At 32.5% G+C, this 27,994-nt stretch overlaps 5 protein-coding genes across 12 annotated transcripts; 3 read left to right on the top strand and 2 right to left on the bottom strand.

Moving 5' to 3' along the window:
* The first annotated feature begins 8 nt into the window (after positions 1 to 8).
* Positions 9 to 2,815, top strand: Cndp2 (Cytosolic non-specific dipeptidase 2). 2 transcript variants are annotated; one of them, XM_012373149.2, is made up of 6 exons: positions 9 to 239; positions 374 to 641; positions 767 to 1,217; positions 1,297 to 1,725; positions 1,796 to 2,269; positions 2,350 to 2,815. In XM_012373149.2, exons 2-6 carry the CDS (start codon positions 601 to 603, stop codon positions 2,392 to 2,394), a joined length of 1,440 nt encoding a protein of 479 aa, XP_012228572.1. In that variant the 5' UTR covers positions 9 to 239; positions 374 to 600; the 3' UTR covers positions 2,395 to 2,815. The 2 variants fall into 2 exon arrangements, with proteins under 2 accessions (XP_012228572.1, XP_067203529.1); XM_067347428.1 differs by having other exon boundaries at positions 9 to 641.
* LOC105675628 (alpha-L-fucosidase-like) lies at positions 2,618 to 5,055 on the bottom strand. Its single transcript, XM_012372911.2, has 6 exons — positions 4,446 to 5,055; positions 4,111 to 4,362; positions 3,664 to 4,026; positions 3,355 to 3,573; positions 3,005 to 3,231; positions 2,618 to 2,928 (listed from the first exon to the last, which is right to left on the bottom strand). The coding sequence occupies exons 1-6, from the start codon at positions 4,696 to 4,698 to the stop codon at positions 2,842 to 2,844; spliced, it is 1,401 nt and encodes a 466-aa protein (XP_012228334.1). The 5' UTR covers positions 4,699 to 5,055; the 3' UTR covers positions 2,618 to 2,841.
* Positions 5,056 to 5,503: 448 nt separating this feature from the next.
* Positions 5,504 to 10,165, bottom strand: LOC105675689 (alpha-L-fucosidase-like). 5 transcript variants are annotated; one of them, XM_012373023.2, is made up of 7 exons: positions 10,040 to 10,165; positions 7,177 to 7,326; positions 6,845 to 7,096; positions 6,397 to 6,759; positions 6,082 to 6,300; positions 5,712 to 5,938; positions 5,504 to 5,638 (listed from the first exon to the last, which is right to left on the bottom strand). In XM_012373023.2, the coding sequence occupies exons 1-7, from the start codon at positions 10,053 to 10,055 to the stop codon at positions 5,549 to 5,551; spliced, it is 1,317 nt and encodes a 438-aa protein (XP_012228446.1). In that variant the 5' UTR covers positions 10,056 to 10,165; the 3' UTR covers positions 5,504 to 5,548. The 5 variants fall into 5 exon arrangements, with proteins under 5 accessions (XP_012228446.1, XP_012228427.1, XP_012228464.1 ...); XM_012373004.2 differs by lacking the exon at positions 10,040 to 10,165 and adding an exon at positions 8,169 to 8,314 and having other exon boundaries at positions 7,177 to 7,451; XM_012373041.2 differs by lacking the exon at positions 10,040 to 10,165 and adding an exon at positions 8,169 to 8,305.
* Positions 8,331 to 9,986, top strand: Uch (Ubiquitin carboxyl-terminal hydrolase). The gene is made up of 7 exons (XM_012373053.2): positions 8,331 to 8,489; positions 8,564 to 8,575; positions 8,762 to 8,884; positions 8,993 to 9,171; positions 9,250 to 9,391; positions 9,488 to 9,563; positions 9,634 to 9,986. The coding sequence occupies exons 1-7, from the start codon at positions 8,457 to 8,459 to the stop codon at positions 9,777 to 9,779; spliced, it is 711 nt and encodes a 236-aa protein (XP_012228476.1). The 5' UTR covers positions 8,331 to 8,456; the 3' UTR covers positions 9,780 to 9,986.
* A 4,042-nt stretch (positions 10,166 to 14,207) lies between the features above and the next one.
* On the top strand, positions 14,208 to 27,994 carry LOC105675682 (proton-coupled amino acid transporter 1). 3 transcript variants are annotated; one of them, XM_012372980.2, is made up of 11 exons: positions 14,208 to 14,350; positions 20,550 to 20,629; positions 21,753 to 21,872; positions 23,428 to 23,578; positions 23,722 to 23,849; positions 24,076 to 24,160; positions 24,563 to 24,835; positions 24,924 to 25,102; positions 25,322 to 25,354; positions 25,581 to 25,753; positions 25,966 to 27,994. In XM_012372980.2, exons 2-11 carry the CDS (start codon positions 20,550 to 20,552, stop codon positions 26,205 to 26,207), a joined length of 1,464 nt encoding a protein of 487 aa, XP_012228403.1. In that variant the 5' UTR covers positions 14,208 to 14,350; the 3' UTR covers positions 26,208 to 27,994. The 3 variants fall into 3 exon arrangements, with proteins under 3 accessions (XP_012228403.1, XP_012228414.1, XP_067203528.1); XM_067347427.1 differs by lacking the exon at positions 14,208 to 14,350 and adding an exon at positions 19,938 to 19,978; XM_012372991.2 differs by lacking the exon at positions 25,322 to 25,354.

Genomic DNA, 27,994 nt, shown 5'->3' with positions numbered 1-27,994 from the left:
CATATTTTCTATATTTATTACACGTAAATATTCTCATAACAGTAAAACTGATATATGTTTATGGTATAAAAAATTAATTAGCATTATTCAAAATTAAATAAGTATATATGTATAATCAGGCAGCACTGTAAAAAGAAAGTGCATCACTTGCAAAAAAAGGCGTGCTACGCCAATGTTCGAATGTCCCTGTAGTGCCACGCAGTCATACGAGACAGATCAGCAGACTTGATACTGTGCAGGTAACAATAAGTGTGCGGAAAAATAGCATTGTGCTATCTAACTGTTGATCATTTTAAGTCACGTATAAAATAATAATAGAAATAGAAAATTTGTTATTTTGATATTGTAATTCTGTTTATTCTGTATATTCCAGGTGCAATATGTTGATTAGTCTAAAGTGATTAAGAAAGATTAGATTTCGTTATATCGTATTAGTGATATTAATACTAAGAAGTATCACCAAGTGTGTGAGCGGAATACGCCCAAGAAACGCCTCTATTGCGATAAGAGCAGTCGGTTTTAGCAATCGGCAATTGTAGCAGTGTTACGCTAGCTCTGAATAAAACTTGCTGTGCATAAAATTATTCTTATTTAACAACCATGGCATTGCCATTACCATCAGCATTGGAAACCTTGTTTAAGTATGTTTTATTTTATTCTTTGAAATATTTCTTATTTTATTTTTTATTTTACATAAACGTATATTTGTAGGAACAGACTTTAAATAAACTTTTTAACTACATCCTTTGTTCTTAAACTTTTACAGATTTATAGATGATAATAAGCAGGAATATATAAATAATTTAAGAGAAGCAGTAGCTATTAAATCTGTATCAGCATGGCCGGATCACAGAAATGAGATAGTGAAAATGATGAAATGGGCGGAAACAAAATTGAAAAATCTTGGTGCAACCACAGAATTGGTTGACGTAGGAAAACAAGCTTTGCCTAATGGTAGTGAAATTCCACTGCCTCCTGTGTTGCTTGGAAGCCTTGGATCTGATCTTAAGAAGAAAACTGTACTTTTATATGGACATCTGGATGTGCAGCCTGCATTAAAGGAAGATGGCTGGGATACTGAACCTTTCACTCTTACTGAAAAAGATGGAAAACTTTATGGCCGAGGCAGTACTGATGATAAAGGTCCAGTTCTTTGTTGGATACATGCGTTGCAAGCTTATAAAGCAACTGGGATTGATATTCCTGTTAATCTCAAGGTATTTCTTAATAATATAATGAAAGTTTCTTGATTTTATATCAATGTATTTTACAATTAATTAATTTTATTTTGTTTAGTTTGTCTTTGAAGGAATGGAAGAAAGTGGAAGCGAGGGTTTAGATGAGCTCCTTTGGGCAAAGAAAGATAGCTTTTTAAAGAATGTAGATTATGTCTGCATATCTGACAATTACTGGCTGGGTACTAAAACACCGTGTATTACTTATGGTTTGCGAGGTATCTGCTATTTTACAGTAGAAGTTACTTGCGCTGTCAAGGACTTACATAGTGGTACCTTTGGTGGATGTGTGCATGAAGCCATGGCGGATCTTATTTACTTAATGAATACCTTGGTCGATGTTAATGGCCAAATCTTGGTGGATGGTCTTTATGAGAAGGTGGCTAAAGTGACAGACGTCGAATTAGCCTCTTATAAGAAAATAGATTTTGATGTGGATGAATTTAAAAATACAATTGGAGCTCAGCAATTGGCGCATAAAGAAGATAAGGTATATATTGTCACCATTTTTTATAATTTTAGAAACATGTTAACATTTTTACTCATGACAATTTCTGCAGATTCAACTTTTAATGCATCGCTGGAGACAACCTAGCTTGTCTCTTCATGGGATAGAGGGTGCTTTCAGTGAACCAGGAGCGAAAACGGTCATTCCTAGGAAAGTTATTGGTAAATTCTCAATTAGGATAGTGCCTCATATGACTCCGGATGAGACAACTAAAAAAGTGATTGCACACATAAATAAGAAATGGCAAGCCAGAGGTAGTCCGAATATCATGAATGTCAGCATGTTCCACGGTGGTAAACCGTGGTCTGAGAATCCCGACCATCCAAATTATATAGCCGGTCGAAAAGCTACTCAACATGTTTATAAAGTAGAGCCCGATCTTTCTCGCGAAGGCGGATCGATTCCAGTTACCCTGACATTCCAGGAAGTTACTGGCAAAAACGTATTACTTTTACCAGTTGGACAAGGCGACGACGGTGCGCATTCTCAAAATGAAAAATTGAACATACATAACTACATCCAAGGGGTAAGCACAATCATTGAAATTAGCAACTGTTTGAAAATCGACAAAAATAGATTTATACAATTTTCTTTACATTTTTTCAGACGAAATTACTTGGGGCTTATCTATACGAGGTAGCTCAGGTATAAATACTTTTTCTTGTGCGTTTGTATTGTATGGATTGTGACAGACTTACGTTATATTCCATTCTTTGGTCTTAAAAATTATTTTTAAACAACACATTATATTTCGTTTTTACGTTTTCATATATTTAGTATCAATATTTAGTATCTATTCCTTTTTTTGTATAATGTATAGATTAAAACAGGCTTAATTATATGATTTGGTATTAAAAATTTACATTTAGATGCATTAAATTTTATACTTACGTTTAATTTTATTTTTGCATGTATTTTTACATGATTCTTTTATTGCAAAAAGTTTTTTACATAGTAAACATGTAATTTTATAAAATTTTTATGTATTTCTAAAGATAATGTACAATATATATTCCTAAAAATATATATTCTTAATAAACTACATATTGAATAAAAAATTATTTTTATAAAACGCTATTTTATATAATATAATCACTTCTACTCTATTTTTAATACCCAAGCTGGTTGTCCTCTGTGTGCATCAGCAGGTAAATGTACTTCTAATTTATCAATAGATTCTTTCCACTAAAATTTACATATAAAAATATTTAGTTACAATCTTTTTAATATATTTAAACAATGAAAACAGCAAGATACTTACATGAATAATTGACGAATAGCCAAGTATATGTATTTCACTATTTGGTGAAATACTTTTAATCGAACCTAAGAACAACGTATTATTATCTGGCCATTCTAGAATTGAGGCATATAGTCGTTTTTCATCTTTACTTTGCGTATACCAAACGCTTCCTGTCAAAGTATCATTTTGCACAGTCCAAGGTTTAGTACTGAAAATGGCTTCTCCGTTAATCGTCAACCATGCTCCTGAAATAAACATTTTTATTTGTATATTCTATTAGATAATAAAAACGATTATAAAAATCCAATATTTATGTCGATTTAATCATTAATCAAACATATGATAAGATATAGCAGATAAATGTTTACCCATTCCACGCAATCTATCTTCAAATATTGGTGAAATAATGCCATCTTTTGTTGGTCCAACATTCATCAGTAAATTTCCATTACAACTTACAGTAATTATTAATTCTTTCACTAATCCTGCCAATGTATAGTATTCTGATAAAACAGCATTTCTGCGAAATCCCCAAGATTTTTTATCAATAGTCATACAATTTTCCCATTTGTGTGGGACAAGTACACCTAGAAAGCAAAATTATATTAATTTAAAAATGTATTTAATTTATATTTGATATTTATAGAAAATGTACTATATATTTAAGTTTTACTTACCAGGATTAAAACGATCAGTACATGTAAAGAAACCACCGTGATGGCATGGCATATTACTGCCCCATCTATCATTCACTACTACTGTGTCTTTTACTGGACTTTCATTATATAGCCATGCTAAAAATTCTTTTGATTTCCAATAAGAATCTGATGCTTCCCAATCTCCATCTGACCAGATTACTTCTGGTTTGTAAATTTCTATTAATTCCTGTAACTCTGGTAATATTTTTTGAGTTACAAATTTATTTGTTGTAAAATTATTTCTTTTGTCCGTTACATAAAGAGGATTATACCATTCATACATGGAATGATACAAACCAAATCTTATGTCTGTTTCACTTCGAATAGCTTTTGCCAGTTCACCTGTTTTACAAACAAAAAGAATATGTAAAAATTGCTGTATTTAATATAAAATTTTAATATTAAATCTATATATATCTATATTACCAACAAGATCCTTGTTTGGTCCCACATCCATAGAGTTCCAACTGAATGAATATGTTGATGGCCATAATGTATATCCTTCATGATGCTTGCTTGTTAGTACAATGTATTTTGCACCTGATGCTTTGAATATTTCTGCCCACTCAGATGCATTGAAGAATTCAGCAGTAAAATCATGTGCAAAGTCTTGATAGGTAAAATTTGGAGGGTATCTTTGTTTCATAAAATCATGATATTTTGTGCTTCCAGCTTCTTCTGCAATACAAAATACAAATACATACATATATACATATTACATTAATTTATTTTTCAATCCGAAAATTATAATAGTATTCAACCTTTCCAATTGTTCCAAAACCATTCAGAACCAAAGCTAGGTACACTGAATACACCCCAGTGAATAAAAATTCCAATCTTTGCATTATCATACCAGGATGGAAGCGGTCGATTATCTAGACTAGACCACGTTGGGACATATTTAGGTGTTTCTGTTAAGGATACAAAGTTATCCGTATCCTTTTTCGACACCAAATTCTCCTTCGCTGATACACAGATCAGCACAGTACACAAAACATTGAGAAATAGCATCATTTTGCCAGCGAGACTGGTACTGAAAGCACTGAGCGTTGGACGTGTCTTTTATTCTTACCCGCTGTATTAAATCTCGATGAAGATTTTATTTCTGTGTATCATTTGTATCATTCGTACATTGAGATTAGATTAAATCGATACCATACATTTTTTTAAGCAAAGATCACATTATCAACCGATGCTAGTAATTTGTTTATATATAATTCATACTTAACACTTTTAAAAAATATCTCAAATCATGATCTGAAAAGCCTAAGCATCCAAATCACATGGCCAACCGGCAAACTACATGTTTACTAACAAGTAGAACTCGATGTCTCTTACGTGTGACGTGTCGATATCAGTTACTTTGACTAGTAAAACCGTATTGCTTTTACCAACTGAGCAGGCTAAAGATGAGAATACATATATATTCTCAAAATAAAAAGTTGAATATACATATAACTACATTCATCTATCAGTAAAATTCAAAACTGCTTCTAATTCTCGTTATGTAAAAATTGATGTATTATATAATGTAACATTTTTTGCAGATGAATACTTGCAGTTTATTAATAGAAATTAACTTAAATATTATATATTTTGTATTTATGCGTTTATTATTAATACATCAATTGAGTCAAAATTATATATGGCAGTCCTTTTATTGCATTACACAATTTCTTTCTAAACAATACGTTATATTTTTATATTAATTGTTTTATTACAAAAAAATTTCATATATAAAAGGGTGATATTTTGTAAGATTTATATGCATTTTTAAACTTATTATACAATATAAGGAAAATAAGTATTTTTCGTCAAATATGTCTCTGAAAACTCATTTTTATAGAATACATCTTATATGTAATTATTTCTTAATCTTTAATACCCAAGCTGCCTGTCCTCTGTGTGCGTCAGCAGGCAAATTTACTTCTAATTTATCTCTGGATTGCTTCCACTAAAATTTAAATATAAAATTTGATTATAAATTTTGTAATATGTCTAAACAACAAAAACAGCAAAATACTTACAGGAATTATTGACGAATAGCCAAGTAATTGTATTTGAGTATTTGATGGAATACTTTTAACCGAACCTAAGAACAATGTATTATTATCCGGCCATTCTAGAATTGAGGCATATAGCTGGCTTTCATCTTTACTTTGCGTGTACCAAACACTCCCTGTCAAAGTATCATTTTGCGCAGTCCAAGGTTTAGTATTATAAATGGCTTCTCCGTTAATCGCCAACCAAGCGCCTGAAAAAAAAACATGTTGACATGTGTCTTCTAATTAAAGTTATCAATACATCAATATCTATAAAGCCAATATCTATAAAATCAAATCAATGGATCTAATCATTAATGAAAAATATGATAAGATACAACAGATAGATGTTTACCCAATCCACGCAATCTATCTTCAAATATTGGTGAAATAATGCCATCTTTTGTTGGTCCAACATTCACCAGTAAATTTCCATTGCAACTTACAGTGGTTATTAATTCTTTTACTAATCCTGCCGATGTAAAATAGTCGGATAAAATAGCATTTCTGCGGAATCCCCAAGAGTTTTTATCAATAGTCATACAATTTTCCCATTTGTGTGGAAGAAGTACACCTAGAAAGCAACACCTTATTAAATTAAGAATCTACATAATCTATATTTTATATTCATTAGTTTGTACCAATAGAGTATATTATAATTTTAAATTACCAGGATTGAAGCGATCATCACATGTATAAAAACCACCATGGTGGCATTGTATATTTTGGCCCCATCTATCGTTCACCACCACTGTATCTTTTATAGGACTTTCATTGTATAACCATGCTAAAAATTCCTTTGATTTCCAATAAGTGTCTGGTGCTTCTCCATCCCCATCTGACCATATTATATCTGGCTTGTAAATTTCTACTAATTCATGTAACTCTGGCATTGTTTTTTGAGTCACAAATGTATCTGTTGTAAAATTGTTTCTTTTATCAGCTACATAAAGAGGGTTGAACCATTCAAACATAGAATGGTATAAGCCAAACTTTAAGTTTGTTTTATTTCGAATTGCAAATTCCAGTTCACCTGTTTCAGCGAGAAAAAATTATAAGAATTTTTACACTTACTTAAAATTTTATTTTTATTAAATCTATATATTTATTTATATTACCAACAAGATTCTTATTAGGTCCCACATCCATAGAATTCCAACTAAATGAATATTTTGATGGCCATAATGTATATCCTTCATGATGCTTGCTTGTCAGTACAATATATTTTGCACCTGACGCTTTAAATATTTCAGCCCACTGAGATGCATCGAAGAATTCAGCAGTAAAATCACGTGCAAAGTCTTGATAAGTAAAGTTTGGAGGATATCTTTCTTTCATAAATTTATGAAATTTTCCATAAAAAATTTCATCTGGAAACATATATATATAATCATATAAATATCACATTAATCTAAAATTTTTGAATAATAGCATTTGAATAACATTTTACCTTTCCAATGTTTCCAGAACCACTCAGAGCTAAAACTAGGTACACTGAATACACCCCAGTGAATAAAGATTCCAAGTTTTGCATCATCGTACCAGGATGGAAGCGGTCGATTGTCTAGACTAGACCAAGTTGGAACATATTTGGGTGTTTCTGTCGAAAGCGGCACAAAATTATCTGTATTTGTTTTCGTTAAAACAAAATACTCGCTTGATACGCAGCCAATGAACAAAACACAGAAAATATGTAAAAACAGCATTATGCCTTCAAACGTTATACTGAAAGCAGAAAGCATCAAATGCGTCTTTTATTCTCTTATCCGCTGTTCTTAAATCTTGGCAGACTCTACTTCTGTGTATCATTTGTGTTACTCTATGTATATTGAGATTAGATTAAATCGATTACATATTTTTATAAACAAAGATCACATTATTGACTGATATTATTTTACTTATACATACATGCAATTGTAACACTTTAGCAGAATACTATAATTTTGTAAATAAATTGAAAGAGTAAAAATTTATTAATTATATATGCTGCTCATATATTTTTATAATTTTCAATAATTTAATTGCGTATAAAAATTTAAAGTTACTGCAATAGATTTTAGAATTAAAAAAATACAAAATAACATATTTCAAATTGACATTTTTGTAAACTTTATAATAAAATATTTAAAAATTTTATTAACATATAATTACAAATATTGAATTAACGTTTTTATTTCATAATGCTGATTCAATATGCAAGTATTTTTTCTTCATCGGCTATATACATATTATCTTTAACCAATAATAAATACTACCAACTGATCATGTGTTATCGGATGGTTTTATCTACATATTGGATTGTAATCAAAATATGATGCAATTTATAAGGATGCAGATGCAGATAAACGAAAAGCAATCGCTTATGTTATTGTTTTTGCAAAGTGACAATATATGCTCTACAGAACATGTCTACACACAGATGTTTAGTAAGTTAGAAATTACATGTATCTTTTATGCATAAGCAATTGTGTCGCACTATAATTTTATTTTGCGACTGAAGTATCACACGGTTTATCAAAGCGCAATTGACAGATCATAGATGCGTGCTGGTCAGCTGATCAAGAAACAAAAAATCAAACGCTTTGAAATTGAATACCAAAAGGACCGTTGCTGCTAGATGGCGTGTTGATCAAAAGAGCAAGGAGGGGTTATTGACAAGGCAGTTTCTGTCGTTTACCGGCGTTTTAGAACACGGTTTCCTTTCATTGAAAAATAAAATTATAATTCAACATGGCTTGGGTTCCTTTAGAATCGAATCCAGAGGTGAGCGATCTTTTTGTCGATGCATAATATGCATTCTGCAAGCAGTGATAAAATAATCATGTTCTGTGTTTTAGGTTATGACGAAGGTAAGCGGTTGCAACCAGATTTGAAACAGTCATTATCGTTATTTCCTTGACGTCTACAGTCTTGTACATGATACTGTATCGATTAGCAATATGCTTTTCGTGAAAAAAAATAGAAAATTTAAACAGATGTTTTTTTAACATAGTTCTTGGATATATAAAAGTTTAACATATAATTTCTATTTTTAGTTTCTCCACAAGTTGGGTGTTCCAAAGAAATGGTCGATTATCGATGTGTATGGTTTAGATCCGGATTTATTGGCGATTGTTCCTAGACCTATTCTTGCTGTTATTTTGCTGTATCCTACAAAAGTATGTATACAATATAATAATATATTAAAAGACTTTGTGCGACTTAACTATATAACATAAATCTATAATATAAATCTGTAAGTAAAATTTGCCTTACTTTGCCTCTAGGGTGAAAAGACAGAGGAAGAAAAAGAAAAAGAAAAAGAAAAAGAAAATGAAAACGAAAAAGAAAAAGTTCAGGAGGGCAAGGGTGATATTTCAGATTCTGTTTATCATATGAAGCAATCTATTTCAAACGCATGTGGAACAATTGCGTTACTCCATAGTGTAGCCAATAATTTGGATTCGTAAATATCTATAATTTGTATATAATCAAACATATAATACTGATAAACAATATACATGATTAATTTTTTTTATTATAGCATACAGTTGGAAGATGGATTTCTTAAGAAATTCCTCAATGAATCCAAAGGTCTTTCATATATTGAGCGTGGAGCGAATTTAGAAAGTGCGCAAGACATTATTGATACTCATATGGAATCTGCCCAAGAAGGACAGACTGAGGTATTTTACTAATAATTGAAAATGATAATTGTATCTTAAATTATGAATTATAAATTATAAAATTCTTAATAATAATCCTGTTTCTTTTTTTTTTAGGCACCAGGTGAAGATGTAGAGGTGTACCATCACTTTGTTGCGTTTGTACATAAGGATGGCACTTTGTATGAATTAGGTATATATTTAATTTGCATTAATTTTGGGAAGCTGTTAGATTTAAATGATATAATAACAAAAATTTTTAGACGGCCGAAAACCTGCCCCTATCAATCATGGCGCCACGTCACCTGATTCGCTTCTGAACGATGCTGCTCTTGTGTGCAAAGAATACATGGAGCGAGATCCTAACGAAATGCGTTTCACGGTGGTTGCACTCGCTGCCAGTGAATAAACTTCACAACTTTTCTTTTATAAACTACTTTATAAACTTTTATAAACATTTGCCTTTATGAACTTTATGAATAAGTTCCAATAATTTATTTTATGTAGTATTATTTGTATTTCGCTTCAGCTACGTATTTCTCTTGTCAAGTTTATTTGATTGCCAACTTTCGGCAATATGTACCAAGTCAATGAATGAAATTTATATATGCAGTTATTTATTGCACTGTTTCACTTTTATTAAAAGAATCCTACAATCCTACAACTCACTAAATTTGTGACACATCTATTGCAAGAAAGATCTGTCAGGTTTAATAATACCGATAAGTGCAAACATGTAGATATTTTCAGCCAAAAAATACGGTAAAAATGTGGAGCGACGCGAGAAAGACAGCATTTAAAACAAACTCCAGATACTGCGCGTCGGTCAAGGTCTCCGGGCTTTGCGCAACAAAGCGGACGACTGCCAGAACGAGTTTCAGTCTACAAGACAGAGTTGACGATAAATTAAGACCGATACATCCTCTCGTTTGGCACAGATCTGCGCGTTAATGTTTGGTGATATTCACTTTCGACTACTTTGTATTTTCGCGTATGTTTTCATTTTTATTATTAAAATTTTAACTGCATTTTGCGAGTGTTTATTGCTTACATATATTATGCAATGTGTGAAACAAGGTAAATATCAACATTTCTTATAAGATAAAATCAAAACATTTTTTAAAAATAAATTGGTAACGAAAACAACATGAATCATCAAACTTTTTAGAAGTAGTCATAAAAAATTTTTGCGCGCTTTCATTATTTATATCATTATTCTGAAATATTGCTTGGCATATAAAAATATGAGTAGATGCTTTTAAATAAGAAAATCCTCCTTTTTTCAAATTCGATAATCATTTTTTAAGTAGTTCTTTTTATACATAGTGCATGTACAGTATTATCTATAATAATTGACATAGAATTTGACAAGGAACCCCATAGCAGTGCTAATTTAATTTTAAAAAAGAAGTGATGATTTATGTTTTCTTTGTAACAATTGATTTAAATGCTCTTCGACTGACAATTCGTACATTTATGTTTGACAAAAAGAATTTTGATATTTCAACACTTGTACTTACAATACTCTTATCAGAAGTATAAGTTTAGGAAAGTTTTGGATCGATGTATAGATGTATAGATGTATAGATTATCGAAATATTTATTTGCTAATCAAATAATTCACATTTTGTTTCAAGATCAAATAACTCACATTTTGTTTCAAGAACTTTTTATTTCAAGTACTAATCTTTATAACATACTTTTTCGATGTTATTACGTGACCATTTATTGTACGTGTAGTAACACGCTATTGTTTCGCATATTATCAGGAATTGCAAAACGCGACGGTCACTGACCAGCTCGTGAAAGCATCATCTATTTTGGACTCTCTTCCGAGAGACTACACATCTTGGCACGATTCTCTAAATAGTGACTTTCAAATATAAAATAAATTTAAATTCCAGAAACGCGATCTACATTATATAATATGTCTGTTCAAAGAGAAGGATATTATTCAGAGATTTGGTTGCTGATAAATCGCGATTATCATTGCAAAATGTGAGAGTCACTCAGAATGTAAACTATTTCCCATAAATTAAAAAAATCTATATATATTTATATTATTAACATTTATATTAATGACATTCTATGCATTAATGAATATTCTATGCAATTTTACGCAGATAGATACAAAAAATGATTCTAGGTCTTGTCAATTATATGAACTTGTTTCTTAAGTAAAGTAAATCTTTGAATTATCTCGAGACCAATGATATACACGGAGCAGTCATTAAAGCTTTTTATTATACCATAAGAGCATTTTTATTGTTGTTGAAGGTACTTTACACTTATGCGTCATTCTAGTGGAAAATTTTATGAGTCTTGTCGTCTGCTGCGTGGAGTGGACCGGTTAGCATTGCTTATCGCAGACCGGTTGCAATAAATAAGTTATGCGATACATTTTTTATATTGCTGCAGAACGTAGTGAAAGCTTGTACGGTACATTTTCAACTTGCTGAAAATATTTATTAACAAAATTGAATTGCAAATTCCGTTGAACGAATTTAATCAGTCTGTCTGTTTTCCAAATTATCATGTGTATCGTAATCTTATTAGCTCATTCAATGTTAAATTCTTATCACTATGCTTCAAAGAGATTGGACGATACAATTAAGAAGATGTTGTTTCGAATCATTCAGATTATATCTGATAAATGATCTCCAAGTTTCGAATTCTCTGAAAAAATTGAGGAACGCAGAAAAACAGCTCTCAGATATCAAAACTCAAGATGCCGTTTAAAGACTTATCTGCTATCACGTTGCTTATCGAGTAACTCGAGGACTCGCTGTATCAGCCCTTCAAGAGAATTTATGCAAGATTTTTAACGAGGTTTCGTGTATATTGCGCAGCTCCTCGATAGAAAAGCTGTCAAGCGGCTGATAAGCGACCATAGAGCAAATTTACCAAACACACGACGGTATAACTCTAAATATGATGAAATTGTTTATGATGGCAATTCCGCAAAAGCTTTGTGATTAACCGCAACGCATGATCGCGATGTTTGTGTTTCATCAGGGATTAACAGATTTCGCAACGTAGAAAGCAAATGGAATCACGTAAATCGAATAAATCAGTCAATAAAAAATAAGTCAAAAGCAAATTCTATTATTTAATTTTTGCAGAAAAATAATTACGTTAAAAAGGAGATTTTAAATGTCTTTCCAGATTTATCATTTAATTATTTACTGGAACAGCTTTTATAAGAATGATGATACATTTAAGAAAAGCAGACGAAAATATACAATATATATATATATATATATATATATATATATATATATATATATATATATATATATATATATTGATTATAACATATAATCATGCGCAAAAAACATCACGTACTCGTTTGCTGTTTTAAGATTAATCTACGTTTATCTTAAAATCTTACACGCAACCTCGATTTTGATTCTAATCTACATTGTACGTATTGTTCAATTTTGTTAAAGGCGAATTGCTTGTCCAAGTCGTAAATTTTTTAATATTACTTCTTATCTATCCATAATCACTTCTTATCTCGCCCATTGTAACGCCTTCCACATCAGCTTCCTGTGCCTGTTCGCTCAATTTTCATTGTGGTTTATACATGTGCGCGACCTTGGTGCCTCAAATATACACTCTTACTTTCAGTAAACCAAAGAAAAATTCTTCGTACCGATGTCGAGGGCAATGCGTCAATAGCGAGGTCAGATTTCTATCAATGTTATCCTTCAGGTAATCTGTTTGCAATATGTTAAATCAAGTGTTATGTTCGCATCTTGACTATCAATCACATTGTATGCATGTTACGTCTGTTGAATCACTAATAATGAGTTCAATAGCCTTCACTACAATAAATTTCTAAAATACCGAGAAAAATCTATTTTTACAATTTTTATTAATTTGTTATAATATTCGTAAAACTCAACTTTTATTGCGAAAGTGAGTGCGTTGACCGACAATGCTATATTAAACTTTGCACGTCGCACCATTAAAGACTCTTTTATACTTGCTTCTATACGCGCAAATAATAATATCCATACATTATTCTGACTCGTTTAATCTCTGATTGCAATCACAAAAAAGTATAGAATCATCACAATCACACGCGGCGCGACACTTGTTGCGCTTGATGCAACGTTTAATTCGTTTGATTATAATCTTTTTTCAGACTGTTATAAGACCTTCTTATCTGTCTGTCTGATTACTCTATACTATTTCGATACGCTTTGTGAACTTTTTATTGAAAACTTTTTTCTTATTTATTTTGAAAATTTGGAATTGCTGTTTTTATAAAATAACACACCTTTATCACTATATTATAATTTTTTAAATTGATTTGCTAAGGTTCATTGTATTTAATTAATTAAATCCAGAATTATTTTTTGTCATTATGTTACATGATGTTCCTTATAAAGTTCTCTATTATATTTTTGTTATTGTATATGGCTTCAATGACATTATTGTTATCAACAAGTGCCATAGCTGATATAGCTCTGATATGTGAAATTTAAAATTTTCCTAAGGGGAAACCACTATGTGCCATAGCTGAGAGCTCTGATATGCGAAGCTAAAAATTTTCCTAAGAGAAAGCATTATCTGCCATAGCTGACAGCTCTGATATGTGAAACTAAAAATTTTCCGAAGGGAAACCGCTACGGACTTCGGATTGAGGTCGATTTTCGGGGCACTCGGTGACGAAACCGACACGGTCTCTGCCCCAGGCTCGTGCAAGAAGCCCGATGCCAAGAATAAAGGGACACACGGAACGGCATTTCAGCAGCGGCAAGCGAACAAGCCAGGAGGAAGTAGACAGCCTTCGAGTGGTTGTTGCGCCGAGTCCACCTCGTCTTTGCCGACACCGTTTCAGTCGTGCGTGAGCAGCGGACCGTTGCGCGTACTTGTAGGAACGGCGACGATCAGCGACACCATCCATGGGTTACCAGTACCCACGTCCCATTCTCTGGATATAACTGAACTGACTGAATCAATTGCGAAAAGGTACGTGTGCTACGGCTTTTGTCGCCGACCTTTACTCTTGCAATACATTCTCCAAGAGCGTCGATCCGCCGGTTTGTTGTTGACCTTTCCTTTCGCGTGTCTCAGTATCCACTTGTGATCACGGATTCACGGTTCGTAATTTCGCATTAAATGATGTATGAATCATACCTTGAGAACAGAAAGAAAGCGTGCATTGCAAAAAGCGCACACGAGGATCCTGTGTTCTAAAGGATTATTAGCGTGATACAGATAGATTAAAATTAAATTTTGACATATACTAATCTTTGTGCAAAATCATGTTGACATCATATTTTATTTACAATAACTGATAAATAAATTGCGATAATTTTGCAATGACATCATTGCCACAGTTTGCGAAACACTTCCAAAACAAAACTAAAGCCGCGCGAATGTAATTTTTGCGAATGATAATTATGAAATGCGCGCGCAAACTCGATTATATACATAATTTCAATGAGGATTATATTTCATTTTTAAAAATGTCACGTAAAATTATTTCATAAAAATTACATTTTTAATACTTATTTTGATAATGTCAAAAATTAGAATTTATTGCTTTGTATTTTGAACTTTGCTAAAAATATGAATTTTATTACAAATGATTACCTGCATTTATTTAACAATTATGTGATTTAGCATTGTTATTTTTTATTATCTATTGTGAGTTTTATTATATTTAAATTTTATGTATACAGTCACATGATAACTCATCAGGTGAAGAATATCTTTTTCGAATGTTATCAAATATGCATAGTGTTCGAGCGTTTACACAGCATTGCTTTTTATAGCAATATTTGTCATACATTCTTTATGCAGATAAGTTATTTGCAGACAGTTTATACGCAAATACATTCATACCGTTTATCAGCTCTTTTTCCGCCCAGAAGGTATTGTTTCCAACTTTTCTCAAGCGTCATACGATTTTCTGGCAAATTCCCATTACGTATGATGACGCATTAGGCCTAGTACCAAAATAAGATTGTTTACAAATCCAATTATTTATGATTTGATTGGTATAAGATCTATTGCGCTTTTGCTACGTGCGATTTTGCGTATAAATGTTTGCCAGTTCTAAAGCAAAAGCGGAATAAGATTGGGTGCCCGATTGTGCTTTAGGCAATAAACACCTGCTGGTCTCCCGATGTATCATGTACAAATCACGTGATAGAATTATGAATTGCATCGTTTATTATGCCCCGGTGCACCTTGATAAATGTTAATACGCGGAAAAAGGCATCTCTTGTGCTTCAAGGATAGCGAGTATAATGATTTTGATCGTCGATTGCGACAGATTGCGGTTTTACGTCAAATTAGCGGCAATAAATAATGAAAATAAGGAATGATTAAAAAAATTTCCGCTTAATAGAAAATATCCCAGTCCGTTGCAATTATTATTACGTGAGTTATTTTGAAACACAGTTTTATCTACTTTATACAGCGTGCATTCTTCATACGTTGAATCGCGATTTTCGATAAGGGTAGCAAGAAATGATGAATGCGGTCTTATCGTATGATGACGTTGGTTTATCGTATGATGACACTCTGTCTCATGATCATATCAACTTTTTTGTAATGCCTTTTTCATGCAATACTTATATAAGTGAGTATTATAATATTCTCGTGTGTCTCTGAGATAATTTTTAAACGCTAAAATAAAATTTTATGGATTCAGCATTTCAGAAAAATAAAATTTTGCTGATTTATTTTTTTAGCTTTTTGAATTGTTTTCATCATTTTATCACGTTTCACATTATAGGCTTATTATTGAAACATGTCATTCTCTTATTCGGTACATTTTCATGTATCGTTTTATATAATTATCTAATCACAGTAATTCAGAATTTAAATAGAATCACGATTCTGACTTCGTGTTAATATGTCGCAATTTTTAGCTACGAGGCTGATAAATTTTAAGGAATGCCACTATCATTTACGAGAAATTGTAAACAATTTTGTCGTCTTTGCGATGTTTCATAATAATTTTTCACAATAATAATTCTCATAATAATCAATTTTATTCCCTTCTTTTCGTTCACGAAAGCAAAAACATCGAATCGTTATTGGCGCTTTGACGCAATCATGGTTTGCGTTTGATAAAAGCACACACGTGATCGGCCGAAAGAGCGCCGGCTTCTATTTTGGTGGTGTCGTCGCCAGGGCATTGCCAAAAAGTGAATTCGGTCAAAGCAGACGCTGCACTTCCTTAAGTGAGACACGTGACGGTGATTCCGATTGTTTGATCTCTAGCAATTGTCTGAGCAGCGTCTAATCGTCTATGTGGGATTTGTAAATGTGAGTTTGATTTGACATTAATCGACATAAATTCGACAACCCTATTACGATAATTCCGTGTACAATTATCTTTGTTGTCATAATTTGAGAGATTAAATTTGATTAATTGGATGACATCTCTCTACTTAATGCTATTTTACTCCACTTTAACCAAAGTGATGTGAACGGTCGGCACCTTAAAAAAGCGTCTGACAAATTACGAGATAGTTACGGCGATTGCATTAACTGGATAAGTACGTTGTCAGCATGTTTACCATGTGATTGTATATTTGACTTACAATAAAAAGACTTACAATCTCCAAGATTTTAATGATTATCACAAGTGCTCTTATCGAATTATTGAAAGCGTCACTTTGTTGAGATATCTTTCAATGGTAAAATTGATCTATTTAATTTATTTGACACGCGTAATCCACTGTTTTGATTAATCGTTTTTTTAATTAGAGTTCTGTAAATAATCCCCGAAGATTTAACAGCAACGATAATACAATATACGATAATACAACGATAATACAAATGTTATGTTAACGTTTCGCTATGTGCATTTGCCTCTATATACAATAATCACACTTAAATCACTTAATGTGCACAAGTATAAACTCAGTTATAAATTTTAATGAAAGTATAATTTTGCTTATACTACTTGATTTTCACGTTATCGAATTAAACGGAACTAATATCGAATAACTAGCTCAAGTACATAATAAATACTTTGGATTCACAATAATGGTTCTGAGAAGGGTAAATGCTCTATTAACTTTCAGAGAAATCTCATTGTCACGCCCCGTTGCATTCGCTCCGAAATCGCAAAGTCCATTTGTCTGCGTGTCGCAGTCACTTAGTGATAAAATTATATCGATCAAGTAAATCACGCATGACTATGCAAAATGACATGGATACAATGATTCGATATTGCTAAGAAAATAATAAAATATGAAATAAGTAATAAAATATAAAAATAAATAAGATGTAACAAATGGAGCCTTGTTGCAAGCTAATATAAATGTGCATCGCAAACATTCCTAAGATTCCGCTTGGTCGAGATGTTTGCGTTAGGTATTAAATGTCTCAGCCTTGCATACGGTTGTGTTTTTATTTTTGTCATCTATTTCGTTAGACATTTATGTAGCGTAACTTTTAGCATGTGCATTTACATTACTATCTTTACTTTGCCTCTTTGGAATTTTTCCTTCTGTTTATACATGGGATATCTAGAGCAGCGGAAAGCATTTCATAATTATCTGCTTAGTCAGCGAAATTGCTTGCACTATCTTGTGAAGCGCTTCAATCCGGTTAAGGGTCACGATCCTTGATCTATCGACGCGAAAAGCAATAATAGATTACATATCGCACATAGTGCAAATACATTATTTAATACGATTAATACGGACAGTCGTACCTCTTCTACATTTTTACACACATTTTTACACACTGCTTAACTGTAAACCCACGGCATCAATAATGATTGATAGAACGCCGGCAATTGAGTAACGTTCGTTACATAAGTAACAGCTAATAGCATTGACGATATTTGCAATTCTCGTTGCGCGTTATCTATTGTCAAGTATTGATATAAGAGCGTGAGGTAATTGCGTGCATTCTGTGACTACTCGCCACCGGCTATGTTTTGTAATTGTTTCACATTTTTTGTTTTTTTCCCCCTAATTAGCATTTCGCGTATAATAATCGATTAGACGCGGCGCATCGTAAAGCACTAAACTATGCGCCGTAAATAACTCGTGTTGTTTCACTTGTGCCGGTGTCAACCCGGTACTTCACATGGCGCCGAGCATACAGTTTACATTAAGTAATAGCTGTAACCTAGAGAATTTCTTGATTAGGCTCGTTTTACATCATTAAAAGTAAGTGGTGCAGGAAATGATTACCGGTGTCTTTTACATGACTGATTAATATATAAGGTCATCTCTTTTTATTTCACTTGAAGAAACGCCGCCCGTTAATGCGATTGTACACTTCCGCATTATGAAATTCTTTCACGCGACTACATGACTAGGAGAATCGTGCTGAACGTATTTTTAAGGAAAGACGCCAATTTGGAAAAGACAGTGAAAATGTGCTGCAAATTGACATATATTCTGTCTGTGATTAACATAACTTTAAAATTTAATAGAATATCTCCACATTGTCAAAAATATTTAATTTTATAAATAGATAATTAAAAGAAAAGAACGTGTTTAGTTTTAAAAGTACAAAAAATGTTTAGTTTCAATAAATATAAAGAATGTTGCCAATGATTATTATTTTTATAAAGTAAGAAAAGGATATATAATTTTATTTGGTTTTGATTTAATTAATTTGATTTAATTTTCAATAAATTTGTGTTACTTACAATTTTATTACGGTACATGTGTGTGCTAAGATTTCTATCATCTATGTTTTAACTAAAAGATATATTTATGTTTTAACTAGAAGATAAAATCAAAAAACAAAATAATATGTTAATATATTGATGTCTCCTCTATATATATTTATATGTATGTAGAAAGAAATTTAGAAATTGGAAGGAACAAAGATTAGATGTAGCACAAAATTTCTTTTGTCATTCCAAAAATTTTCCACTTTTACATCAAATACAGATCGACGAAGACATTCGTTACAAACAGACAAAGTTGCTTATAATTATTGCGACGATTTTTATACATATATAATTATGATTATGTAGAAAATCAGTATTATCATATTATATATTACATGCTCGCATGTGTGAGCGCCCCCTCTTTTTTCCCATTCAACACGTGTAATCTTTGTCATAGGATTAAATACTGTGCACGCTATGGATTAATTAAGGAGTCAATCAGTAAAGAGACTTACAAGGCAACTTGCGTTCAATTGACAGACGACAATATGTTGTTAATAATGGAATAATACCGAGAGTCGTGATCGCCTTCGATCTATTTCTACTCGCTGTAATTAGCTTTTCAGCGAAAAAAAAAGGAAACTTTATAACAAAAGTACAAAACGCAAACTCGTAGAAGTACACTCGAGCAATACTTTGAGCTGATGACAGTTTACATTTCGCCTATTTGGCACTCAAATGATTGTGTATACAGGGTGATTCAAAATAACCTGATGTCCTTGCAATGCCATATTCTTGAGCGAATTCTGAGACGATTTTTCCTTTTACAAAATTTTGTCCGAAGCTTAGTTTTCGAGTTATAATTGAAAATAGTTTGCTACTTACGAGTCCGATACAACGGACAGGCAGGGACGAGGCAATGCGTCATGAGACGATAGTAAACACTTGACAGTCTCATTATACGTTGTGCGTCCCTGCCTGCCCGTTGTACCGAACTCGTAAGTTGCTACCTATTTTCGATTATAACTCAAAAACTAAGCTTCGAACAAAATTTTGTAAAAGGAAAAATCGTCTCAGAATTCGCTCAAGAATATGGCATTGCAAGGACATCAGGTTATTCTGAATCACCCTGTATATTAGACATTCATGCATCACGTTGTCGTAACGCGTTCAGAACGCGTAAAAGGATTTGTGACGCTTTCGTGATGCTTTCGTGTCATTACAGAAATTATGCGTTCGAAATTTCGGACACAAATAAAGCTGTGAGAATAGAGTGTGAAACTCTCACGTTCTGATCACGTATCGAGGCACTGTTTTAAATATAGTTTGATTATTTTACGTATATATATATATATATATATATATATATATATATATATATATATATATTTTTTTTTCAACGCGCGCGTGTGTGTGTATGTGTGTTCGATTAAATATATATATATATATATATATATATATATATATATATAATTAAATGAATAATGTGTGAATAGCTATATATACACGTATTTGATGATTGCGACACATTCGTGGTAGTTTTTATTGTCGTCTTCTAATATTTTACAGATGGAACTCAATAATAGTCCGATTTCCGAAATTTCGTCGAAGAACATTCACGATGAAACAACTTTTAAGCAGCCACTTGGGTGAGTATATGTTTAATATTAGTTCTTGACGATCAACAACATCTTAACGTTTAGCTTCACATATCTGCTAGGTATAGTTTATTGCATAAGTCGTTTCTGACTAATCATAGCTTTCCTCGATGAAAATGTTCTATAATTCATACTTTAATAAGCTTTACAAGAAGAATTATTTGTTGTGTAATTTTAAAATTAATGAATGTGAGTTACCATAACAGATCGTAATTGATAGTAATTGAATTGCGGATTGATATAATCACGAGTGTGCAACACTGTTGACTAACTGATTGATCGTTCTTCCTGAGATATGATTTAATTACTTTGTTGCAGCTGTTTAACTTCATAACTCATTAAGTAATTATACGGATGATTGTCAAACAATGTTGCAACTTGTTATTTTGCAATTTGTATGATAAGCGAGTTTAATAAGATTTTAATGTAATAAATTTTAATAATGTTTTAATATATAATATTTGTGCAAGAGACCAATTATTGCCAACTTTTTTAATTACATAAGATTTTTGTTTTAATTTATTTAATTGCACAAAATTTTATTTTATTTGTTTTTATCTGTATAGTGATAAAATATAAATATTGACAATATGCCAGTTACAAGTGCTAGACATCTATGTATTATAGTATATCACATCAGAATAAGATGCCAGAACAATATGGAAACAATCGATAAATGTCGAGACAAATCTCTGCTTCGAATTTGCGAACATGCTATTTCAGGTATCAAATTGTTGCCAAGATTGACGTATTGTTCTATTGGCACGATCATGCTTATCAGACTCATTAGTATCTTCTCGATAGATTCCCTCATTTACATTAGTCGCACGTCGTCATTAACGTTAGTTGTGGAAATTCAATTATCTCGTTGAAAATCACAACATGCACGTACATATCCGGTAATTAACTCCGTTTTACACGGAAAAATCACGTGAGATATCAGGGTCATCGTTAGGTGCGATAGTTACCTTATTCTTGGATATAACTGTACTTTCTTCTTGACATAGAAAATTGAACTTTTTTTAAATTACAAAACTATAATATTCTTATACAATAATTAATAATTAATTTTGTAATTTATTTTTGGTATTAATTCTTTTTTTTTTGTTTGCAGAAATGGCAGCACCTACGGAGCTTTTCAATCAAAGGATCCTATTCTGGCGATGGAAAAGGGCGGCGATACCAATAAGAGCGGGAGTAATGAGCATGGTATCACCGTGCACCATCCTACTTCGTAAGTTTAATTAGCATTGAATCAAACAACGGATTTTTTGTCAGCAGTGAACAATCAATGACAAACTGCGTTCAATATATTGAGAACGATCGTATGAGATGTCAGACGAAGAACATTTAGCACGTGTTGTTGCTATGGAAATAATATTGCGCAAAAGTAAACATTTGTGGAGCAACAAATAAATCTGATAATACGATAAGAGATATGTGACGAGAATGACAAGCGATCGTGAACGTATGTGATTGTAAATGATCAAATAACGGAAGCGAGTGCTTTGTTATATCACTACAATTACGCTACTTCTCGATAAAATACCTACAAACCACTATATTTCCATGCAACGCTTAACTATTTTTTTCCGGGAAGAAACTATTTTTTTCCGTGTTTTGCAGGAACGTGTAACGTTTTGATGTGCAATTTTCCTACAATTGCAATCGTGCAAAAGTATGATCACAAATGCGTCGCAATAGAAAATTCTTTCAGCTATATTGCAAGACAGAAAGAGAGAGATACCAGAAATAAATATTTTGGCATAAGTACGCATCGATTCGAATAACCGTCACATTTAACTCATTATTTATTGCTTCACGAGCATGAAGAATTACAAATTGCATAAGCGCGATAAAGCGGTTTTCTCTTCCAATTTGATTATAATGTTTTAAATTTAGATTGAAATAATTTACAATTTATTTCGGGAACAAAGTTTACGAAACAAGTTTACGAGAATCACGATGAAAGTGACGCATCTTGGAATATAACCCCGATCTGCAAAAGTGATTGGTGTTACGCAAGCTCCCGGTGATTTACGATTAATATTTTGATATTTCAGCTGCAATTTGATTAATGGAAAGACGTATAAATATTTATATATTTTTTTAAATATTATATTATCATTAAATTGCAATATATATTTTTGAAAAGTTGCAATTATTCTCTTGATGTATTTTTCAAATCGAAGGGTAACCACATGCTGAACTGATTGACACAGTTGGACAATACACATGAGATGAGTTTAATAAACCTCGAGGTGAAATTAAACAAAGATGTCTGGCAGAATTCCAAAATTTCGGCTCGTTGGAAAGCAAACCCCATTTTTCAATCCGTTGGAATCATATACAGACTTGGCCAAAATTATTAGGCATCAAATTAAAATACTTTTTTCAAAGTAACATTTATTTTTTGAAAAAAATAAAACATTTCTTAGTTCTAACAACTTCACAATGAACACTTTAATAAACAACTTTTAAACAATAGAAGTCTTTCTTGGTATTAGATTCAGTACAGTATAATGATTATGAGGGTGCCTAATAATTTTGGCCAAGGCTGTACTACATATGTTTGATATGACTCTGACTTTGCATATTTGGAACGCATGCCAAATGTTTATATTCACATTTTGATTCATAGCTATTATTTTGTAGTGACTGGAGTTCCGTTTACACCTGATGATTCGTGTTAATTCACACACATGAGGCATCTCGCTATTTTCCGACAAATCGGAATTTCGCGTTGACTCGAAAATAGATTGAACTAATGAACGATTGGACAACTGCAGGTACCTGGAAACCATGATGCATCTGTTCAAGGGTAATGTCGGCTCGGGGATCTTTGCGTTGGGAGACGCTTTTAAAAACGCCGGATTGCTGCTGGCACCCCCGCTAACGATCTTTCTCGGCATCATCTGCGTACACGCTCAGCATATTCTGGTATGTGTAAATAATTAATTCTACAAAATAAAATAACGTGACTTTTGAGAGAAATATATTTGTAACAATTACTGTAATATTTTAATAAAATATAATTTTAAGTGAAGTGACGCTTAGAGTAATTAATATAAATTTTTTTCTAGATCAAGTGCAATGAGGAGGTGAGACGTCGCGTTGGTGATAGCAACGAGACCAGTGGATTCGCCGGTACTGTGGAGATGTGCTTCGCCACCGGACCCCTCGGACTTCGTAAATACTCGAATTTCATGAGGTATGTAACAAATGGAAGAGCAGAAAGCGAAATAACAAGAAACACAAGCTCACGCAAATGTTGCAGTTGTTTCAAATCTCCCACTTATACACACTCTTTAAACCACTTACTCGCTCGTGCGAATTTTTCAATTTACCCTCTTATACGTCTTGTACTTATTTTTTATTTAATTTGGCACATTAAGCACGCCGCGCATTTATGTTGCTGTCTCGTGGTTTTGTTGCAGAAAGTTGGTTAATGTGTTTTTGTGTATCACGCAACTCGGATTCTGCTGCGTGTATTTCGTTTTCATTTCCACGAATATGAAACAGGTGAGAGGCATCTTCCTCTAGCTCTAATTTATTATTTCGAATCACAATGCTTTAGCACTTTTAGCTCATTCGTCGCACGCTCTCCTTATTTACCGCAGGCATGCGGTATGAAAATCATTGAAAACTGCTTTCCCTCAAATAATACCTGTATCATTTACAATTAATAATTTATTAATGATAGCAAAATCCGAATATTGTCAAAAACATTTTAATCTGATTTTTTATATTCAGCAATTAATAAAAAATATCTTTTTTATTTATTATTAAATATAAAAGAATCAAATTAAAATGTACAATATTTATTATAAATATTTTTATTTATTGTAGATAATTTTTCCAAAAAAGAATGTTATTAATATTAATTACGGCGAGAGATAATTATTTTTTTATTTTCCATGATAGGTGCTGGACGCGCACGGGATCGTGATGGACGTTCACCAGCACATGGCTGTGGCATTGGTTCCCATACTTCTTAGTACGTGGATCAGGAACCTCAAGTACCTGGTGCCAGTATCCTCGATAGCGAATTTCCTGGTGATCGCGGGTTACATCGCTACTATGTACATTATGAGCCACGACGTACCGTCCATAAGCGAGAGGAGATACGTCGCTGACTGGAACAATTTACCTCTATTCTTCGGCACTGTGATATATTCCTTCGAAGGTATTACTCTAGTGAGTACCCTATCTTCGATCTCAACTTAGATCAAACAAATCGACATATATAATTTGACTTGTGTGTTTCATCGGCGCTGATGTGCAGGTACTGCCGCTGAAAAACGAAATGAGGAAACCGAATAATTTCAACAAGCCGCTGGGTGTTCTCAATGTCGGCATGGTGATAGTCGGCTCTATGTTCGTTGCAATAGGTTTCCTATCTTATCTGAAATACGGTGACGAGGTTGCCGGTTCCGTCACGCTCAATTTGGCGCCAAAGGAAATGTAAGAACTTACATAATTTGTTTACAGCTCGTAAATATAATACGTAACAAAACTTGTCGATAGATCACTGTATCGATTTGACTATTATCTTCAAATCAAGGCGTGTGCCAATAAAATAGTGTGCGCGTTGAATTATTAAATACGATATTAGCGTGTGTTTTTGTCGAACGGTCACACAAACACACATTTTGTAACGTATTTTATTCTTTATATTTCAAGAGTGGACGGGAAAGTCATCTACGATCATTCAAGGTCTTTACCTAAACGTTTTCTAGATTTGCTGTGTCTGATAAATGCTAACCAAAATAGTTTTGTGATATTTTCTACGCTACGAGATTTTGACAATGTCTGACAATTTTGAAAATGTGCTTTGTGCATGCTTTTGCCCGTTTGAGTGCATGTGTCTTGATTATTAATTATTAAAGCGATGCGCGCACAGCTTTCTTCTCTCTCGCTAACAAACCAAATTCTTTCGCAGTTTGCCGCAATGCATCAAGACCGCTATTTCTTTGAGCATATTGCTCACGTACGCGTTGCAGTTTTACGTCCCAATTGCAATAATGTGGCCTGGCATTGTTCAACGATTCGGCCCCTTCAAGTATCCGGTACTCGCAGAGATCATTTTCCGTTCCGTTATGTGTCTTATCACGTGTAAGTATTGGGAGAAATTTATTATAAATTATATTACTTATATGTATACATATATTACATATTTATAATCCCCATCTGTTATATAATTGTTTTTATTAAATTTATTTCTTAAGTTATAAATTTTGACAATGTTTTATAATTTTATAAATTATAAATTTATCGATGTTTTATATTTCTAGAGGAAATTTTACTATAAAAGTGGTTATTTCTAGTTATCCTGGCGGAAGCCATACCAAAATTGGGACTCTTCATATCTCTGGTTGGAGCGGTCAGCAGCACAGCGCTCGCCCTCGTGTTTCCACCGATCATCGAGATGATTGTCTGCTGGCATAACACCAATCTTGGTTTCTTCACGATCTCGAAAGATGTGGCGATAGTGTTAATCGGCGTGTTGGGTTTCGCCACCGGAACGTACGAGAGCTTGACATCGATTATCAAGTCGTTTAGCGAATAAACCAAATGTTCCGCACACATCATCCTTAATTTCTCTCTCGTAGACGCGCGTGCGGGTTTAATGGACCATGACATCCACGGTGTTTCCGCTTCGCGAGTCTAGAAATTCGCACACTTCCAGATTTTGCATGCTCATAGATATGACCGCGATTAACGTTAGCCATCCCGTGTAATGATAATAATTTATGTGTGATACTGATAGCCGTAGTTGATAAAATGTAACGTAGGTTGTGAAGGCCGATGATTGTTATTAATAATAGTTATTATTAATAATTTTCATTTAGACAGCACAAATTCCTAAAATTCTGTGTTGCCCGGTTATCATGCCTTTTATTTATACATTCAATAAATTTTTGCGTTTAAGCTTTCCCTCGTGATACGTAGTTGGCATGACATAAAAAGAAGGAAATATAAATGCGCGACCTTTTCTGTAGTTATGTATACAGTTCTTGCAGCAGCGGTGCAATTGATAAAAGGAGAAATATTATATACGCATAATCTCTTTATTCTTGTGTATTTTACTGACAAATTCTAATGTTCTATTTTTAATTGCCAAAGAGTATAATACATTGTTAACTGGCGACTAGTCAATTACAGTATTGTATAATTAAAGTGATAATTGCGGAATGGTACAAAATATTTGTATGCTAATTAAATCTAAAGTTTTCATAAAAATCTATGATAATTACATTGAAATTTATCATAAAAATTTTATCTTCCATAAAAATCTATTACAGATAGATAAGATCATATAATATTGTACGTTGCTGCAAAGAAAACTGTACGTTTTAAATACAAAAAAACTTATAATATTATTTGTGCAAAGTATTGTGAAATCAATGCTAACGAGGACGTATTTTGTCTGAGTTGCTTTGCTTGTAACTAATCGATTGTTATAGCAGCGGTGTAATTATACGTCATATTTATTTTTGTTTCACTTAGGGCTAGTTTCATCAACGCTTCGATTAAATGTTATTACTTAAATCATCCTCCTCTGTCTGTGTTATAGTCAGATTTAGAAAAAGAAAGTAGATCAGCAACTAGTTTCTTAAAACTAATATATAGGTGGAACTAACTCTCAGCGTAATCGATATTTATAAAAGACAGTATGCGAACGAGAAGAACCGAATGATGTTTAAATGTACACTGTACTGTAGGCTAACAAATTTACTTTATTGTTGAATTTTTTATATATATATTCAAAGCGGCTTATGATACAAATCATATTGAAGAACAAACACAGCATCTTAAAAAATGAATCATCGACTCTATACAATTTTAACATACCCTAATACGAATTGATGTAATTCATCCCCTCTATGCTCGAAAAGCCATTAAAGGTGAAAATTTTCCGTCGAAATTCTGTCAATTATATACATTTAATTTATTATACATTAATTTTATGTATTGCAAAATGATATTAATCTTGTTCTTAATCATTGACGTTGAGAAAACGCCTCTTTCAAAACGTGGATCTCTTAATCCAGAAACAATTTTCCATTTCGAAATATAAGTAACATGTACCTATATAGTATTAATTAAAACAATAAAATAAAGAAAATATATTCGCTAACGATAAGGCGTTATGATCATCGGTTTGATGAGCGGTATCGACGATATCGCCCTCGTATTACTGGAGTACAAATTCACTCAGGGAAGTTTACATTAAAGTACATATATTTTCTTTCTTTCATTATTTAACAGCAGCGTGTAAAACATCTCTCTTAGCGTAACGCTGAGATCGATGACAGATAAAGAGATATTAATAAATATATGTCGCACAATGAA

Source organism: Linepithema humile, chromosome 1, assembly GCF_040581485.1.
Source record: "Linepithema humile isolate Giens D197 chromosome 1, Lhum_UNIL_v1.0, whole genome shotgun sequence".
NCBI classification, from domain to species: Eukaryota; Metazoa; Arthropoda; class Insecta; order Hymenoptera; family Formicidae; genus Linepithema; species Linepithema humile.
Note: the sequence above shows the minus strand (reverse complement) of the source record. Positions and strands in the feature narration are given on the sequence as shown.

Excerpts from the sequence above, each read along its gene's own strand:
- Cndp2 (XM_012373149.2), top strand. The coding sequence starts at position 601 with ATGGCATTGCCATTACCATCAGCATTGGAAACCTTGTTTAA. Across the intron at positions 642-766 it reads GCATTGGAAACCTTGTTTAA|ATTTATAGATGATAATAAGC; the intron begins GTATGTTTTATT and ends AAACTTTTACAG. Across the intron at positions 2,270-2,349 it reads TACATAACTACATCCAAGGG|ACGAAATTACTTGGGGCTTA; the intron begins GTAAGCACAATC and ends ACATTTTTTCAG.
- LOC105675628 (XM_012372911.2), bottom strand. The coding sequence starts at position 4,698 with ATGATGCTATTTCTCAATGTTTTGTGTACTGTGCTGATCTGTGTATCA. Across the intron at positions 4,363-4,445 it reads GTTTTGGAACAATTGGAAAG|AAGAAGCTGGAAGCACAAAA; the intron begins GTTGAATACTAT and ends TTTGTATTGCAG. Across the intron at positions 3,232-3,354 it reads AGATAGATTGCGTGGAATGG|GAGCATGGTTGACGATTAAC; the intron begins GTAAACATTTAT and ends TGTTTATTTCAG.
- LOC105675689 (XM_012373004.2), bottom strand. Across the intron at positions 5,939-6,081 it reads AGATAGATTGCGTGGATTGG|GCGCTTGGTTGGCGATTAAC; the intron begins GTAAACATCTAT and ends TTTTTTTTTCAG. Across the intron at positions 5,639-5,711 it reads GCTATTCGTCAATAATTCCT|TGGAAGCAATCCAGAGATAA; the intron begins GTAAGTATTTTG and ends TTTAAATTTTAG.
- Uch (XM_012373053.2), top strand. The coding sequence starts at position 8,457 with ATGGCTTGGGTTCCTTTAGAATCGAATCCAGAG. Across the intron at positions 9,392-9,487 it reads CCCAAGAAGGACAGACTGAG|GCACCAGGTGAAGATGTAGA; the intron begins GTATTTTACTAA and ends TTTTTTTTTTAG. Across the intron at positions 9,564-9,633 it reads TGGCACTTTGTATGAATTAG|ACGGCCGAAAACCTGCCCCT; the intron begins GTATATATTTAA and ends AAAAATTTTTAG.
- LOC105675682 (XM_012372980.2), top strand. The coding sequence starts at position 20,550 with ATGGAACTCAATAATAGTCCGATTTCCGAAATTTCGTCGAAGAACATT. Across the intron at positions 24,836-24,923 it reads CCTTCGAAGGTATTACTCTA|GTACTGCCGCTGAAAAACGA; the intron begins GTGAGTACCCTA and ends GCTGATGTGCAG. Across the intron at positions 25,355-25,580 it reads GTCATCTACGATCATTCAAG|TTTGCCGCAATGCATCAAGA; the intron begins GTCTTTACCTAA and ends ATTCTTTCGCAG.